At 37.1% G+C, this 18,097-nt stretch overlaps 1 protein-coding gene across 4 annotated transcripts in view; it reads right to left on the reverse strand.

Annotated features, from left to right (window-relative positions):
- Positions 1 to 18,097, reverse strand: part of PIK3C3 (phosphatidylinositol 3-kinase catalytic subunit type 3) — a 161,360-nt gene that overhangs the window by 78,277 nt on the left and 64,986 nt on the right. For all 4 annotated transcript variants that reach the window (XR_011252452.1, XR_011252453.1, XM_069569209.1 and 1 more), the window contains exons 7-10: positions 17,344 to 17,415; positions 13,938 to 14,042; positions 12,712 to 12,804; positions 3,188 to 3,373 (exon numbers count right to left, since the gene is read on the reverse strand). Coding sequence is in view for 2 of the 4 variants with exons in the window: in XM_069569209.1 (XP_069425310.1) it covers positions 3,188 to 3,373; positions 12,712 to 12,804; positions 13,938 to 14,042; positions 17,344 to 17,415 (456 nt within the window). In the remaining 2 variants the exon portion in view is untranslated. The remainder of the gene's footprint in view (positions 1 to 3,187; positions 3,374 to 12,711; positions 12,805 to 13,937; positions 14,043 to 17,343; positions 17,416 to 18,097) is intronic.

An 18,097-nucleotide genomic window follows, 5' to 3' on the forward strand; every position in this document is an offset into this window, starting at 1 on the left:
GTGTTCTTGTCTGGAGAACTCCATGGACAGAGAAGCCTGACGGGCTATAGTCCATGGGGTCACAGAGTCAGACACAACTGAATGACTTTCACTTTTCATCATATAAACCATACATGCATATATATATGCTTGCAATTTGCATACAGAATATATGAAAAGATATGAGTGACTATTTTTCTGGGAATAAAAAATGGCTGGAAAAGTGGAACTGTTAAAGGAGCTTCAATGTTACTATTTCATTTATAATTTAAAAGGAAAGCAAATCAGGAAAAAAAAAAGATAATATAATACAGTAAAGGAACAAACCAAATGCCGTGGGAGCAGAAAAGAAACCAAAATGTCATCTGCTTCCCTCAGTGGTTAAGAGAAGTTTCTCAGAGATGTTGAGGTCTGTGCTACACCTTGAAGGATGAACAGCAGGAAGACCTCACTAGGAAGATGAAGTAACACATATACAGGCTTGGGTACTAGAGGGACTATGGCATCCTGAACAAATTACTGTCCAAATATAAAATGTAGTACTTTTCATTCAAGTTTTTCAGTTGTCCAAGATGTAGATATTTAGACAAAGTGATCTTTGATGTGATGCTATGTTTACATGATTATATTATTATATTATAGGACTATAATAAGGGCTCAAGATGGTAAAGAATCTGCCTGCAATGTGGGAAATCTTGTGTTAAATCCTTGGGTTGGGAAGATCCCCTGGAAAAGGCAATGGCTACCCACTCCAATATTCTTGCCTGGAGAATTCTATGGACAGAGGAGCCTGGCAGGCTACAGTCCACAGGGTCACACAGAGTCAGACATGACTGTGTGACTTTCACTTTCACTTGAAATACTAAAAAACATTTGAAGTTCATAAAGCCGTAAATACCATACTGCTGCTGCTGCTACTGCTAAGTCGCTTCAGTCATGTCCAACTCTGTGTGACCCCATAGACGGCAGCCCACCAGGCTCCCCCTTCCCTGGGATTCTCCAGGCAAGAACACTGGAATGGGTTGCCATTTCCTTCCCCAATGCACAAAAGTAAAAAGTGAAAGTGAAGTCGTTCAGTCGTGTCCGACTCTTCACGACCCCATGGACTGCAGCCTACCAGGCTCTTCCGTCTGTGGGATTTTCCAGGCAAGAGTACTGGAGTGGGTTGCCATTGCCTTTTCCAAAATACCATACTACTCCACAGATAATGCAAAAGCAAAGAGGCACTCTATACCAATTAGAAAAGAAAGGTACAACATGAATGATTTTAGTATAAAATTGATATAAATTTATAATCTTTCAGCATATTACATATAAGTACAGTTTTCAAAATTTTTTCCCATGTAGTTTTTTCTTCATAACTATTAAGTGGTATAAATAGCTATTATCACTTTTTTTTTTTTGGATAGGAAACTGAGGTGAGAATAACACATGTTCCCAAAGACATATGGGTACATAGAGTCAGATAAAAACCAAAATTCAAATCTTAATGTTCATTTGACGAATCAGTAGAAACTAAATTGAAGTATTTTTTCTTAAGCTGAGTATACAAAATTCATTACTGAACCAAGTTCAGAGAAAGGAAAATCAAGAGATAGTTACCACCTCACTATCTATTATCTCTAAAATCTCAAAAAACACTCCCAAACTAACAACCATATTTTGCAGTTTGGGATACATGCAATATTTGTACCATTATTCTTTATCTCATAAAAATTATAAAATAGTCTATAAATAGTTCAGTACTTGCACTAATACTATTAATTCCAGAGACAATTAAATGTTTAGCCTCTAAGTTTATAAGGGAATGTAGTCAGGCAACCAAATATGATGATTTATAATATTTCTCTTTAAACTCTGAACCCATGTTGAGGAGGGCTGTATTGACTACAACCCAAAGACGTTTACCTAAATCCTGACTCATGTCAAATAGAGATAAAGACTTAATGACTAAAGTGAAATTTCTAATGAATTTCAAAATAAATACTTCATTATTTTAAATAAATATTGCAATAATTTACTTTTACTTGTGATGTACTAAAAAAAAAAAAAACAATAAAGAAGATAATATGCTGAATCACAATGCTAGGAACTGCTGTTTGATAAGGGAGTGAAAAACATCCTAGTCCAAAAAAATTATACAATATCTGAGGACTGCCTCAGAATAATCTAGTGGAATGTAAGGAATGGGGAGGAGAAAATAACTGGCATTAGAGATGAAAACAAAATTGTCTATGAGTTGGCAACTACTGAAGATAGGTAAGTTACATATGAACAGTCACTGCACTACTTTCTTTAGTGCTTAAATTTTACTGTAATTAGATACATATACAACTATCAACTTTAATAAATGTGGCATTTTGCTTCTTGAAATTTAGATACCACCAGGAGTTCAAAATCATGATGAGCACTCCTATGCATATATTGAGGGTTAAGAAGAGTCATCTTATATTCCATAAGCCTTGCAGGCTATGTATGAGAATACATTTCCTCTATAAAAATTAGTAAGTTATAAAAAAAATTAGTGAGTTCATCTACCTGATTAGGAATTACTAAAATTCAACATCTAGCAATGTTTTGGGTCAATACAGTTTCCAACCTTCCCAGGTGGCCTTATATGTATATAAACAGCCACCATAAAGCTTGTAGTCTTTCTCTTGCAGAGGATTCAAAGCCACCTTTAAAAAAATTTACTTACACACACAATTGTTGGTAGCTTAGAGTTTAAAGGAGAAGTCTGAAAAAGAATAAGATGACCATGCATCTCTATGCTTTAAAGGCCCCAAAGGCTTTTCAAAGCTACAATTAAATGTGGATTGCTGTAGACTGACTGATAGAGGGGAATCTGAATTATTCCCTAGCTGGTACTGCATTAAACCATTTTTCATTAGAGTTCCTTTTTCCAGACAGAGCAATACAAGCTCTGCTGCCAGGAAAATGTCCTGGGGGACGCTGTCCCATCATGTAACACATCAGGAAGTAAATTTTCATTTCACAGAGGAATCCCTGGAGGAATATTTTAATTTTGCTTCTAAAAACACACATAGTATATCCTCTTCCCTTCTGAAGCTTTCCCTCCCTCCCTCCCTCCCTCCCCCCCTCTCTCTCTCTCTCTCTCACACACACATACACACACACACACACACACACACACAGGTCCCAGTTTAAAATGTACTCAGTTGCAGAGGAGTAGTGAACACTAACGCACCTCATCATCCGCCTGCCGTAGTCGGGCCACAGCGTAGCGCCTCACTGTTGGATTCGTGTAATGAGAGGACAGCAGCTCCAAGGAATCCTCTACATCCATAGGCTTCCACTTGCCTAGAAGTTCCAGCGCCTGTTTGGCCTCCTGAGGTAGATCCCAATTAACACATTTCAAGAACTTTGTCAAAGCCTAAAATCAGAAAAGGTTTGAAAATTAGAAATATTGTATTCTGGGAAAGGGAGAATCAAGGATGACGAGGTAGAGCTCAACTTGGACCCGACGGCAAAGTGACAAAGTCAACAACAGACTCCTCACATAAACACTAAACACACAATCTGAGGAAAACACTGCAGGACCAAGGGATGGGGGTGGAGTGAGGGGGCGGGAAAGGCATGTTCCTTGTAACTTTAATTTTTTTTTTTCAGAGCACTACAAAGCACTATGAAGCTTTAAATTTTCTTCAACTTTTCTTCATTATGCTTGCACTATTTTAAATAACTGCAAGATTCAACACAAGGAAATCGTTGAGACATGTCTCATGAAGTCTGAGATATCTTAAGAGAAAAACTTCATTTTATAGTATCAACATGTGAGACATAAAACACTGCAACCAAAGAATGAAAGAGTCCAAAGCCAAGAAGGGCAGAACCCCATTAAAGAACACATCCTAGAGTCAATGGTTTCCCTAGATACTCACATAGGATGACTCAAATGAAGTTGAATATATCTCTCTTACAGAGAGAAGTAACTACAGAAAAAGAGAGACAATTAAAAAAAAAAAAAACCTCTACAGAAACAAGTATAAAAATAGATAAATACACAGGAGCATTGGTTTCTGTATATTCATTCTATGATTCAGCTGGCTGTTTGTAGAATCTTTCTGGAATCTCCCTTCTTTAGAAAGGTAGCCAATTCATCTTAAGACTGTCAGGTGAGGAAGCTACCTTGGAGCATATCATTCATGGCTGCATAACAATAAATGCCGTTTAAAGAAAGGTGTGTACTTGTTTTTCATAAAAAAGCAAACCCTACTGCCAGATCTCCCTACTAACACTTTGCTAGCTGATATCCAGACATTTTCTTCTTTTTCTATGAATTCATCTCTTGAACAAAGATAACTTTAAATTTTAAATTCTTGCTCTGCTCAACTAAAAATATTTTCATTAGTAAACTAACCAAGTTCTCCAAAACAATGTTCCCTTGAATAATAAAACACAATTACTTATTAGCATGACATAAAATTAATCTTCATTCCCATTCCCTAACTTATTGTTATTTAACTTATATGTGGAGTGCATCATGCAAAATGCTGGGGTGGATGAAGCACAAGGTGGAATCACGACTGCCAGGAGAAATATCAATAACCTCAGATATGCAGATGACACCACCCTTATGGCAGAAAGTGAAGAGGAACTGAAGAGCCTCTTAAAGAACGTGAAACAGGAGAGTGAAAAAGCTGGCTTAAAACTCAACATTCAAAAAACTAAGATCATGGCACCCAGTCCCATCACTTCATGGCAAATAGAACGGGAAACAATAGAAACAGTGACAGACTTCATTTTCTTGGGCTCCAAAATCACTACAATTGGTCACTGCAGCCAAGAAAGTAAAAGACGCCTGCTCCTTGGAAGAAAAGCTATGACAAACCTAGATAGCATATTAAAAAGCAGAGACATTACTCTGGCAACTAAGGTCCATCTCGTAAAAGTTATGGTTTTTCCAACAGTCATGTACGAATGTGATAGCTGGACCATATAGAAAGCTGAGCACCGAAGATCTGATGCTCTTGAACTGTGGTCCTGGAGAAAACTCTTGACAGTCCCTTGGACTGCAAGGAGATCCAACCAGTCAATCCTAAAGGAAATCAGTCCTGAATATTCATTGGAAGGAATGATGCTGAAGCTGAAGTTCCAATAAAAAGACCCTGATGTTGGGAAAGATTGAAGGCAGGAGGAGAAGGGGACGACAGAGAATGAGATGATGAGATGGTTGGATGGTTGGATGGCATCACTGACTCAATGGACATGAGTTTAAGCAAGCTCCTTGATGGACAGGGACTCCTGGAGTGCTGCAGTCCATGGGGTCGCAAAGAGTTGGACACGACTGAGTGACTGAACTACACAGAACTGAACTGAACTTATTCTTGACTTAACTAAATTATGGGATAAAAGCACTATGGAGTGCTCAAATTTGTATATAATCTGAGTGAAGTCGCTTGCCCATCATTTCAAAATATTGGACAGGCTAGACTTAGAATCCAAATCCACTGGCTCTCAACCTATGCATGTTTTTACCAGATGGTTTCTCCTTACGGTTAAGGAAGTGCTGCCGTTGCTGCTGCTAAATCGCTTCAGTCGCTAATTAGCTAGCCCAAGCCATTGGGAGCCATTACTCTACCAACACTTATCCCCTAAACTTGCAGGGAAAAAAAGGGGCACAAGTGGAGGGTCATTTTCCAGGTCTCAAATGAGTCCCTGGGACTGGCTGCCTAGTGAAGGTCTTTGGCGTGACACGGGAAAGAATTCAAGAACCAGCCACAGTAAAGTGAAAGCAGATTTATGTAGAGAGATACACGCTCCATAGACAGAGTGTGTGCTATCTCAGAAGGCACAAGTGACCCTGAAATACGGGGGTGGTTAGTTTTTATGGCCTAGGTGATTTCACAGGCTAACAAGAGGGAAGATGATTTCAACTATTTTGAGGAAAGGACAGAGATTTCCAGAATCGGGGCACTACTGACTTTGTGGCCTTTTATGGTTGGCCTCGGAACTGTCAGGGTACCAGAGGGTGTGTTATTTAGCTAATGTATTACAGTGAGTGCAAATGAGGCTCAAGGTCTCCTGGAAGTCAAATTTTCTGCCACCTTGGGCCTATTTAGGTTCCAATCAGTTTCTGTGAATCCTGTTCTTAATGGCTACTTCATTCTTTTAATGGTTATGCCCTGCCTCCTTTCTTCCTGTCTCAAACCCATTCCTAATTCTCTTTGATTATTTCCTGGCGATATTTCTCACTGTTCCCCTCAGACTAACTCTCACTATGCCACACATTTAGAGTTTGGCACAGCCTTCAAGCTAAGGGTTTCTCTTCTAATCATTTCAACTGTCAGATATTCAAGTTGGAAGTGATTTATTAGCACAACCTCCCACTATCAGCACAAATTTACTCTATAATATCTCTGACAAAAAGAGACTTGATATTTACCTAAGTAATTTCAGCGATTAATTTCCAACATACTCACTGTATTTACAGACAGTGAAGCCATTTTTTTAAAATGTTGGCTTCTTTTTTGAAACATTCCTTGATACCTCTTATCTTAATCCAAACCTTTAATTCTCAATAAGCTCTCATTGCCCCTCTATGCTTCAATCAGGCTAACCTATTTTATATATGACGGTCTAACTCCTAGCTACAAGGAGTTCCTTCTTTTCTTATGCTCTTTGTCAAAACAGTAGTGTCATCTTCTTTAAGGCCAACTTGCCAAAATATCAACTTTTCCAGGAAGTTTTCAGCAACTTTCAGCTCTTCTCTCAGTAGCTGCTTAATTTTACATTCTTCAATTAAATGACTCTCTTCTAACTACCAAATACTTTTCTGGACATTCTGTCTACAACTGGAATTTGCATTCCCCAAGGATAGCTAGCCATTTCTTCTGTACCTCCTGCACATCATTTAAGTGCTCTCTCTCCATAAAAGCACATGGATGGCCCTCCTTATTCTATGCATTTATTTTTTACTTCTTAAATGTATTTCTAGACTGAATGTGGAAATAAAGCAATACTTCCTAAATAACTACAGTGAAAGCTTTTCCACTTCACAGTATATCAGCAGTCTTAACGAAGATGTGCCGCTATGTACTTACTATAAGCAAATCTTGTAGCATGCTGATGTACTCAATTCAGTATCTGAAACAATCTAACCCTCAGATTCTCAGATTTATAGATTTATTAGTGATATTTATGGAGTATACTGCTGCCAGGGACTGTACAAAGATTTCACAACCTGATAATGCTAAATGTGACAAAGGTAAACAAGGAGATAATACAATGAAGGTGGAAACAAGAAGAGGAATGAGAAAGAAAGGAAGTGTAAGAATTTGAAGTCAGAAATAGTAATGATGATACTTTATTTCAGGTGCTTTAAAGATGCTTTATTGATCTATATAAAACAAAGATAGAGGATTCAAATGCAATTTTATACCTAGGGCTTCCACAGATAACTGTAGAGTATAGGTGTTAGAGGAAAGGTGTTTGGGTTCAAGTCTTAAGTTTCCAGCTTCATCAATAATTACTGAGTCACATGGAGCACATTATTTAACTTTTAAGTGCTCTATCTCGTAAGTTTATGTAAATATTAAATAAGTTAATGATACAGATGTTTAAAACAGAATATATATATAATAAATAGTTGACAAATGCTTCTGATGTTACTGTCAAATGTTAACCTTATCACATATATTACCATGTTTTATATTAATAGCAATAAATATTTTGTTAACCTCCTTTCTGATCTTAGAGTCACCTCATTGTTATCTCCTACTTTTAGAATCATGATCACACTTCAGAGCTGAAAACACTGTTTATCATATATATTTCTAATATTAATTTCTATCAACTCAATTTTTATAAATTTCTACATTTCCAAAATGTAGAACAGGAAAACCTGTTCTACTCAAGACACTTCTGACACCCTAATTCTCTGCAGACACTGAGTATCCTGCAACTTAACTGAATTCTGATACTCAGTGCAGAACTCAGTGGGAGACTGCTTCCCATCTCAGACGCTAAGAGCAAACACTGGGTCCTCAGGTACCCAGACTTCAGTCCAACATGGACACATACTGGGGGTTCCCACGACTGACCTTCCTCAGGCTCAATAATTGCTATAATGACTCAAAGAATTTAGAGTACTAGTTCACTTATTATTGCTGGTTTATTATAAAATATATAAATGAATAACCAGGTGAAGAAACACATTAGGTGAGGTCCAGAAGGGTCCCAAGCATGGGAGTTCATCTGTCACCATAGTTAGGGATGTAACCTCCTGGCATATGGATGCATTCACCAACCCAGAAGCTCTATGAACTCCACTGTTACAGGTTTTCAGAGATCTCATTACACAGGCACAACTGATTAAATCATTAACTATTCTTGGGTTCTAGCTCAATGCCCAGCCTCTCTCCAATCCTCTATCCCTGCTCCCTCAATCTCCAGAGGTCAGAGGTAGAGCTGAAAGTTCCAACCCTCTAATCAAAACTATACAGCTCTTCTGGCCATGAGCACACCATCTCCAAGAGTCATCTCATTAGCATAAATACAAGTATAGTTGAAAAGGCCTTATTTTGAAAAACAAAAGATGCTCTTCTCATTCCTACCACTCATGAAATTCCTAGGGTTTTAGAAACTGTGTTAGTAACCAGAGATGAAGACTAAACATATGATTTTTTATTGTATCACCATATCACAGCTATTTTAATATTTTTAAATTCACAACATTCAAAACCAAAATATCTCCTTATCCTGATCCTTCCACTTGCCATATTTCTTTATTTCAGGTGCTCAGGACTAATTCTTGGCAATTGCCTCCAAGTAATTTTATACATTTTCCTCTCCTTCCTCTGCCCTTCAACACAGCTCTCAAAATCCATACATGAACCTCCTAATTATGTCTCTTTCTTCACTGTCAGCTCTGCTCCAATCCACCTGGTTTGTCTTCCTTAAAACATCACTTGTTAAGACACATTCTTGGCTTTACAGGTTTCCTTTTGCGAGTGATATCCAACTTTGAATCATAGAATTCAAGGCTCATTACAATCTGACTCCATCTTTTCTATTTAAAGAACACTTCTATCTCCCAAACCTAACACTCTGCCTTCCTCATGCTTTTCTTTCCCATGAAACATTATCATCAAATAAGAATGACCACCAAAGTTTGTTCAAACTTTAGGACCAATCTTACTTCTGTAAAACCTTCCTCATATCACAGCACATTAATCTTGTTCTCCTTCACATCACTATTCTAGTAATTACCTAACTATTAACTAATGAGACAGTGACCCTTTATCAGTTACTATCCTATACTTCTCCATTTTAGTTATGTATAATTGTCTTTTCCCCTAGACAAACTGGGCCAGGCAGATCCCTGGAGAAGAGCATGGCAACCCATTCCAGTATTCTTGCCTAGAGAATCCCACAGACAAGCCTGGCGGGCTACAGTCCATAGGGTCGCAAAGAGTTGGATATAACCAAAGTGACTTAGCAGGCACCCCCAAACAATTTTAATTTATATGAAATTTACAGTGATAGTATCTCAAAGCCCAAAGCCTTAAATAATACTAGGCCAAGAGCTGATATCAACTGTGTGCTGAACTGAATTCACTTCTGCTATGGTATGCCATCAGCTCCTTGCCAGGAGTCACAAGCATGACTACCGTCCTGATGTCACGGTCTCAGAAGCAGCCTCGTCAGTGCAGTCAGTGTGCGTCACCATCACCTTCACCGTATGATTATTCCTACTGTTTTGCTCCCTAAGCATAACAGAAAGATAGCAAAATGACGGTTATCTTTAATTAATATTTCCACAAGAAGAAAGGACCATGTTAAAAGCTGAATTTAAAAGTTATAATATTCACACTTTTGGTTCCACGAAAATAAGTCACTTTGTACATGCTACAGACCATAAATTTAAAACTACTTCATAAATTTAACTGATTTTATTGGACAAACTTATTACTGTGAACTTTTCAGGTGCAACATTACATCTAGACTACAGGGCTTTTATTGAAATACTTAAGACAGGTCATTTAGGAAAAAATAGGTGGAAAAAACAAATTTAATCAAAAAATAAATAAGAAGTATAACTTTGTAAGAACCAATTTCCACTAACTTGTTTCCTGAGCACTGCTTTCTCACTGGGAAATCTTTACAGCCTTAGGGTGCAAATGTCAAATAATCTAAATCATAGTTCCTGAGAAACTGGCATTGAGCAAATTTCTTTTATAAATAAATTAAGGGACAGTGGTAGAAAAGTATTTTCTACAAAACCCATTTTAAATTATTACAAAGATACAAATGTGGCTATGTGAATAATTCCTTTGGTCATTTCAAGAACAATATATATTTGGTTTTCTGAAAAGTGCTTCCAAATAGTAAAAAATAGCATTCACCTTACTCTAGTGATCATAAGAACTCTATTATATGTTCTGAGAATTGAAGTTTCATCACCTACCATTTAAAAACTTGAAATCAACTAGTTAAATGAAATCTGTCACATATTTGCACATATCTAGAGGTAATTTAATTTCAGGGGGAAGTGACTTGTTTAAACAGTATTTCTTGGAAGTTTTTCTATCTAAGGGAGTTCTGTTTTGCAAATCTATGATTCTTGAACCTATACATTCTAACAGGTTTAATTCAGTATCTTGCTATTTATTTTCAGATAAAACTGCTACATTCAAGATTCAATTTCTGTGAATAAGGTAATTCTTTTTTAATAGAGTATCATGATACTAACTGAATCTTTAAAAAACACAAAAATCACAAATCTGTGCTTCTGCTGATGATTCTTTCCTTTGCTTGCAGGGATAAAAAGAATAACACTCAAAAGTTACAGCAAATTTAAAATTCCTCTCTCATTCTTATTATAGATGTAAAAGAGAATGAGTATGGTTCATCCACAAAGAATTTCCCAAGGTATCAATAAAAGATAGAAAAGAAAAGCCACAGAGTTAAAATGAGCTGTAACTGGATTTTTATCCAGTCCCTAGGCCATGGACTAGTACCGGTCCATGGCCTATAAGGAACCAGGCCACAAAGCAAGAGGTGAGTGGACCACCTAGCGAAGCTTCACCTGTATTTATAGCTGCTCCTCAAGGCTCCCATGGAAGAAGCGAGACTAATCTCTGATGGCTCAGTGGTAAAGAATCCACCTACAGTGCAGGACATACAGGTTCGATCCCTAGGTCACACAGATCCCCTGGAGGAGGAAACGGCTACCCACTCAAGTATTGTGGCCTGAAAACTCCCATGGACAGAGTAGCCTGGCGGGCTACAGAACATGGAGTCACCAAGATTCACACACAACTGAGCAACTAAGCATACAACACAACATAAACTAGAAGAGACTTAAAGTTCACAATAATTCAGTCAACTCATATTAAATGTGAAGAAGCTAAAGTAGTCAAAAAGCTTCTTAATGACAATAAATAGCAATAAACAATCAGCCTTAAAACTAAGTCTCTATACTCAAGTCTATTATGACTGTGTGTGCTAAGTCGCTTCAGTCGTGTCAGACTCTCTTCCTCCCCCACCCCCCACAGGCTCCTCCGTCCATGGGATTCTCCAAGCAAGAATACTGGAGCAGGTTGTCATGTCCTCCTCCAGAGTATCTTCCCACATCACTTACGTCTCCTGCATTGGCAGGTGGGTTCTTTGTCACTAGTGCCACCTGAGAAGGCCCCCTAGTACTGACTGCTTCATCACAATTCTCTCTCATAGGACACTGGCCCCAGATAGCTGAGGTGCACATGAAAGGAATGATTTCAGTGAGCCCAGAAGGAAACTTTATTTACTCCTAGCTTCAATATGGAAGGCAATGTCTAGTTCTGACCTACCCTCTCTACCCTCATCTCACGCTTGATGCCATTCTACCAATCCATCATTTCAGATTAGAGTTCTCATACTCTCTCACTAGCCACATCTCCAGAATTCTACAGTTCTTTGATAGCCACCCAGTCTCAAGGAGGCAAAAAAAAAAGATAAGCCTCACATAAAAAAGTATGTTGTCACAGAGCTAATTTACTTCTGTGAAAAGAGAGAAGACAAAAGTGAGTCAACATTTAACTCTGCACCTACTATGCAGTAAGGACTCAACCAGGTTGCTGCTGTTGCTACTGCTACTAAGTCACTTCAGTCGTGTCTGACTCTGTGTGACCCCATAGACAGCAGCCCACCAGGCTCCCCCGTCCCTGGGATTCTCCAGGCAAGAACACTGGAGTGGGTTGCCATTTCCTTCTCCAATGCATGAAAGTGAAAAGTGAAAGGGAAGTCGCTCAGTCATGTCCAACACTTCACGACCCCATGTACTGCAGCCTGCCAGGCTCCTCGGCCCATGGGATTTTCCAGGCAAGAGTACTGGAGTGGGGTGCCATCGCCTTCTCCCTCAACCAGGTTACTCATGCGTATTCTCTCACCTGTGAAGAAGGACTGTCATAATTAGTAAAATGAGGAAACAAAGCTTCCAAAGAAATCTGCTTCACCTTATCCAGAAAGAGTAAGTTGTAGTGCTGGAAACTGAACCCAAATCCCTCTGACTTAACCCATTCAGACACTGTCTATCTATACATCAACAAAGAGGTACATATGTCTTTGTGTGTATAGTTTCACAATTTTTAAAAAAATGGAGCAACATATACTGCTCTGTAACATTTTAATAAAAATTTGACAATTAGTCTGTATTTCTATGACAGTTTTGCTCATTAGCAACAAAGTTTACAGATAAATTTGATATGTGAAAATATTCAAGAAACTCACTTTTTCTTGATTAGTAAGATAATATCTAAACTTCCATACAAGATCTTGTTCTTCATATGTAAGTTGCTTGGTTGGTGGATAACTCACAATAATCTAAAACAAAGAAAAAATAAAACACTTTATCAAATTAAAAAAAAAACTTGCTATCTATTTCCATTTCATTTAAAATTTTCCACTCATTTAAATATATCTATTATTACTACAGAAGAACGGAAAACGTACATGAAGCTAAGGAAGACATAAATCTGCTGTACCTATCAGTTCAAAAAGGACATTGTTAGAGTGTAAGAGGAGAAAAAGGTAGATAAAAGTTAAGCCTCATATAAAAAAGTATGTTGTTACCGTTAATTTATTTCTATGAAAAACACAACAAACTCAAATACCAAAGTTTTACCCCACCACACTACTGCCTGCAAGATAGGCTCAAGGATATACTATACAACATGAGAACAGAGGGAAAAATTTGTAATAACTATAAATGGAAAGTAACCCTTAAATTTGTATAAAAAGTTTAAAAAAAATAAAAATGAGGAAGAAAAAAGCCCCCACCAATACACACACAAGAAAAGGAAAAAAAAAAATTCAAAACAAAAAACCACAAGTAATAAACTTTTCTCTTGTTAACGGGTTTCCCTGATAGCTCAGTTGGTGAAGAATCTGCCTGCAATGTGGGAGACCCCAGTTCAATTCCTGGGTGAGGAAGATCTGCTGCAGAAGGAATAGGCTACCCACTCCAGTATTCTTGGGCTTCCCTTGTGGCTCAGCTGGTAAAGAATCTGCCCGCAATGCAGGTAGACCTGGGTTCGATCCCTGGGTTGGGAAGATTCCCTGGAGAAAGGAAAGGCTACCTATTCCAGTATTCTGTCTGGAGAATTCCATAGACTGTATAGCCCATGGGGTCGTAGAGAGTCCACTCGATCGAGCAACTTTCACTTTCACTTCATCTTGTTAAGCCAATGGAAGACCTATCTTAGACAATGTATCTTAGGGCCAGTTTCTAAGAATACTATACTAAGAAGACATACTATTTGTAGCTCTGTCTCTAGGGCTAATAGTTCCTGAAATCACCAAAATGATACAAAATGACAGAAACGTTAAGTCATTGAAACTACATAGGATTCATTAACTTGCATCTAAATCACTTTCAAGTGATGTGCTATCACATGAGCTGCAATCAAAATACCCACTCAATTATTTTTATATTAATATATTTTAAATGTTCTTACATTTAGCTGATCTCTTGTGGCAGCATTAGGTTTGAGATCATGGTCAGAAGGTCCGCTTCTTAAACTCCGGGCAAGTTTGTGATGTTTGCTCTCAACTAAATTCTCCTATAAATTATTTAAAAATATTAATGAACAATGTAAATTTCACCAATAATCAGTTTCAACAGTCACTCAGAAAAGGCAAATAGTTACTTAAGACCAGTTTATAAGACTATTTTCTTCTTGTTACAACTGTAGTCCCCTCTGTATCTTGTGGTGAAAGGGAAAGCTAAGCAAGCTTGCGTATGCTTCACTAGGCACTGGTGCACATGCGCATGCTATCCCAGGCCCTTGTTTTAACTCCCCATTGTATTCAAGGTTTTAAACCGTCTAGCCAATCAAATGTCACCTTCACTCCAAAAATCTCCCTTGGCAACCCAGACTAAAGCTCCCTTTTATTAGGAGTTACTAGCAACTCTGTGATATAATCATACTATCACCTTAGTTTAAACTGCCAGTGGTAACCTAGGGCAGTGACAATGATCAAAACGCTTGACTGTTTTATCTATGGCCAAAATCATAAGCTTTGAACACACTGTCTTTGCTTTACAGAGACCTTATTTTATTCATTTTTACATGTATGAATTGTCTGTTCATGTATTTTTCCTAATTTGCAAGTGGCTTTTTTGTCCTTTACTCTTCAGTATTAAGAGTTTTTGACGTACTAGATACGTAGCCCTTTGTGATGTATGTCTCAAATAGTTTCTCCCAGTTTCTCAACTGTCTTTTGACTTTGTTACGGTGTTTTTGCCATGCAAACTTTTTTTAACATAGTCGAATTTACCAATCATTTATTTTGTTGCCTCTGCATTTTGACTCAGCTTTAGAAGTCTTTACCTAAACTAACAGTAAAGTACCAGTTCAGTTCAGTTGTTCAGTAGTGTCCAACTCTTTGCAACCCCATGAACCACAGCACGCCAGGCCTCCCTGTCCATCACCAACTTCTGGAGTCCACCCAAACTCCTGTCCATCCAACCATTTCAAGCTCTGTCGTCCCCTTCTCCTCCTGCCCTTAATCTTTCCCAGCATCAGGGTCTTTTCAAATGAGTCAATACTTCACATCAGGTGGCCAAAGTATCGGACTTTCAGCTTCAACATCAGTCCTTCCAATGAACAGTTAGGATCCAGTTAGGATCCATTTTATATTTAAATCGTGATTCATTTGGAGTTTTTCATTATGTATGGTGGGAGGTAATGTATGGTATGGAAATTTTATCTTTTTCTAAATGGCTCTTCCCCAGCACTACGCTCCAGTGATGAAAAGTCACCTTTATCAATTTCCTTATGTACTTGGATTAATTTCTGGGATTTTTAGACAGTTTTAATCAGTCTATGTGTATATGTACATGCACTAGTATCACACTTACACAGTCTGTTTTATTGTCTGATACAGGGATAAACCAGCTTGGTGGTCCTCAATGTTTGCTATATTCCTCTATTTAGTTAATACTAATGACTACAAATTAAATTTTTTTAACACAGCAGGTAAGAAGGGTAGCTCGCCTTTTAAAAAATATCTTTTGTTTTGTCCTTTCTCAATTGCATTTAAAGCTAAAAAATTTAACAGAGGTCTAACATCTTCGATTTTTTTAATTACAGCATACAAAATGTTAAAACTGCAATTGTTGATGAGCATTTTAATTAGGAAAAAATACACCAAATAAACAGAGCTCTCATTTACCTGACATTTTGGTTCAAGTTATACAAAAGCAATACAGTTCCAATATGACAAAATTTGTATACACTCATCCATTTTGAAGGTAACTTGTCATGTGTTTCCTATATCCACAATGTAAAAGATCATTTGATTTTATAATGAAAATTCAGTATCCATTTTAGACCTACTGAAACAGTGGCTGACTTTATTTTTCTGGGCTCCCAAATCACTGCAGATGGTGACTGCAGCCATGAAATTAAAAGACACCTACTCCTTGGAAGGAAAGTTATGACCAACCTAGACAGCATATTGAAAAGAGACACTACTTTGTCAACAAAGGTCTATCTAGTCAAGGCTATGGTTTTTGTAGTGATCATGTATGGATGTGAGAGTTGGACTGTGAAGAAAGCTGAGCACCAAAGAACTGATGCTTTTGAACTGTGGTGTTGGAAAAGACTCTTGAGAGTCCCTTGGACTGCAAGGAGATCCAACCAGTCCATCCTAAAGGAAATCAGTGCTGTTCATTGGTGAGACTGATGTTGAAGCTGAAACTCAATACTTTGGCCACCTGATGTGAAGAGCTGACTCATTTGAGAAGATCCTGATGCTGGGAAAGATTGAGGGCAGGAGAAGGGGACAACAGAGGATGAGATGGTTGGAATGGCATCACCGACTCGATGGACATGGGTTTGGGTGGACTCCGGGAGTTGGTAATGGACAGGGAGGCTGGCATGCTGCGGTTCATGGGGTCTCAAAGAGTCGGACATGAATGAGCAACTGAACTGAACTGAACGCTTTTGTAAATTATGCCAGGCTTGGGAATGGGAGAAGTACTTAGATGTTTGTTTCTACAATTCCCAAGTGATCTTTTTCTTCCGAATTTTTATTCCCTTTTTTCCCCTATTTCTTCCTTTGAAGTTAGGCCCTCAGCCATTACTTCCTGCTCTAATGACCAGTATTTACCCTAATCATGATGTTTTCATCTTCCAATGCACTACTTTCAATCTACTATGCTCTGATTAGGAAGGTAATTAATCTAATTAGAAATGAATAAAATAAGAATAAAATAGTTCAGAGTAACGTAAATGAATTCTAAGTGTGACTATGACAGTTCATATTATGCTGTTAAAAAGGATTTTTTTCTGGAACTTTCTAAATCTGAAGTCATCAAATTAAACATTTGCTACAAAATAAGAATTCTTTCTCTTTCTTATTCCTGAGAGAGCTATCATCTCAACAATTCATAAGCAGGTATCTCAAAATCATCCAAGAAACCATAATCCAAACTGAACAGTTTAGGTAACTACCAATAATCTCCCCTATTTTTCACTAAAATCAATCTCCCTAAAATTTTTATCCATTGATCTTATTGTTACCTTGTCGTATAAATAAATTCTCCTTCTATTATGATGACAATCTTTCAAATACTTGTTTATCCAAATCTTATTTCAAGATTGCATTCTATAGCTCTTTCAATAATTAAAATAAAATGGTTTACCAACACTGCACCATCCAGGCCTTATGCTAAGGTAGTATTTCTTGTAAATATTCCATTTGAATCTGATTCTATATGGCTGAAGTGAATTTATGATTCATTTTTAAATAACCAACGAAGTTACAGATACACTTTTTAGAAAGTGTATGATGTGGATGTAAGTCATAATCAGTCTGGAGAAAACAAATTTCATTAGAAATTTGACAGTGACTCACCATAGACATCTGAGGGTCAGGAACTTTCACTATCTCAAAGCTTGTTAAAATTGGAGATGACTCATCACCATCCTGGATCACAATGCAACAAGTTGAAAAAATACATATATATATTTAACCAAATGGTAAGAGACAATACATGAGCATGTGTACTCTAATGTATTTTAATTTTTAAATAACAACATTCCTCTCTTTAAAAAATTATCATCTTTCAACTATATTTTAAATCCATTTGTTACATATACATATCCATTTATTGCCTTCTGTTGCTGATTAAATATTTTGAGAAAAATAAAATTTAACAATAAAAAAACCTGTATTATATAGTTATTAGAGATATGATGTCTGGAAAATCCCAAAAATACATATATATATTTAACCAAATGGCAAGAGACAATACATGAGCATGTGTACTCTAATGTATTTTAATTTTTAAATAACATCATTCCTCTCTTTAAAAAATTATCATCTTTCAACTATATTTTAAATCCATTTGTTACATATACATATCCATTTATTGCCTTCTGTTGCTGATTAAATATTTTGAGAAAAATAAAATTTAACAATAAAAAAACCTGTATTATATAGTTATTAGAGATATGATGTCTGGAAAATCCCAAAAATACATATATATATTTAACCAAATGGCAAGAGACAATACATGAGCATGTGTACTCTAATGTATTTTAATTTTTAAATAACATCATTCCTCTCTTTAAAAAATTATCATCTTTCAACTATATTTTAAATCCAT

This window comes from Ovis canadensis, chromosome 23 (genome assembly GCF_042477335.2).
Source record: "Ovis canadensis isolate MfBH-ARS-UI-01 breed Bighorn chromosome 23, ARS-UI_OviCan_v2, whole genome shotgun sequence".
Taxonomy (NCBI): Eukaryota; Metazoa; Chordata; class Mammalia; order Artiodactyla; family Bovidae; genus Ovis; species Ovis canadensis.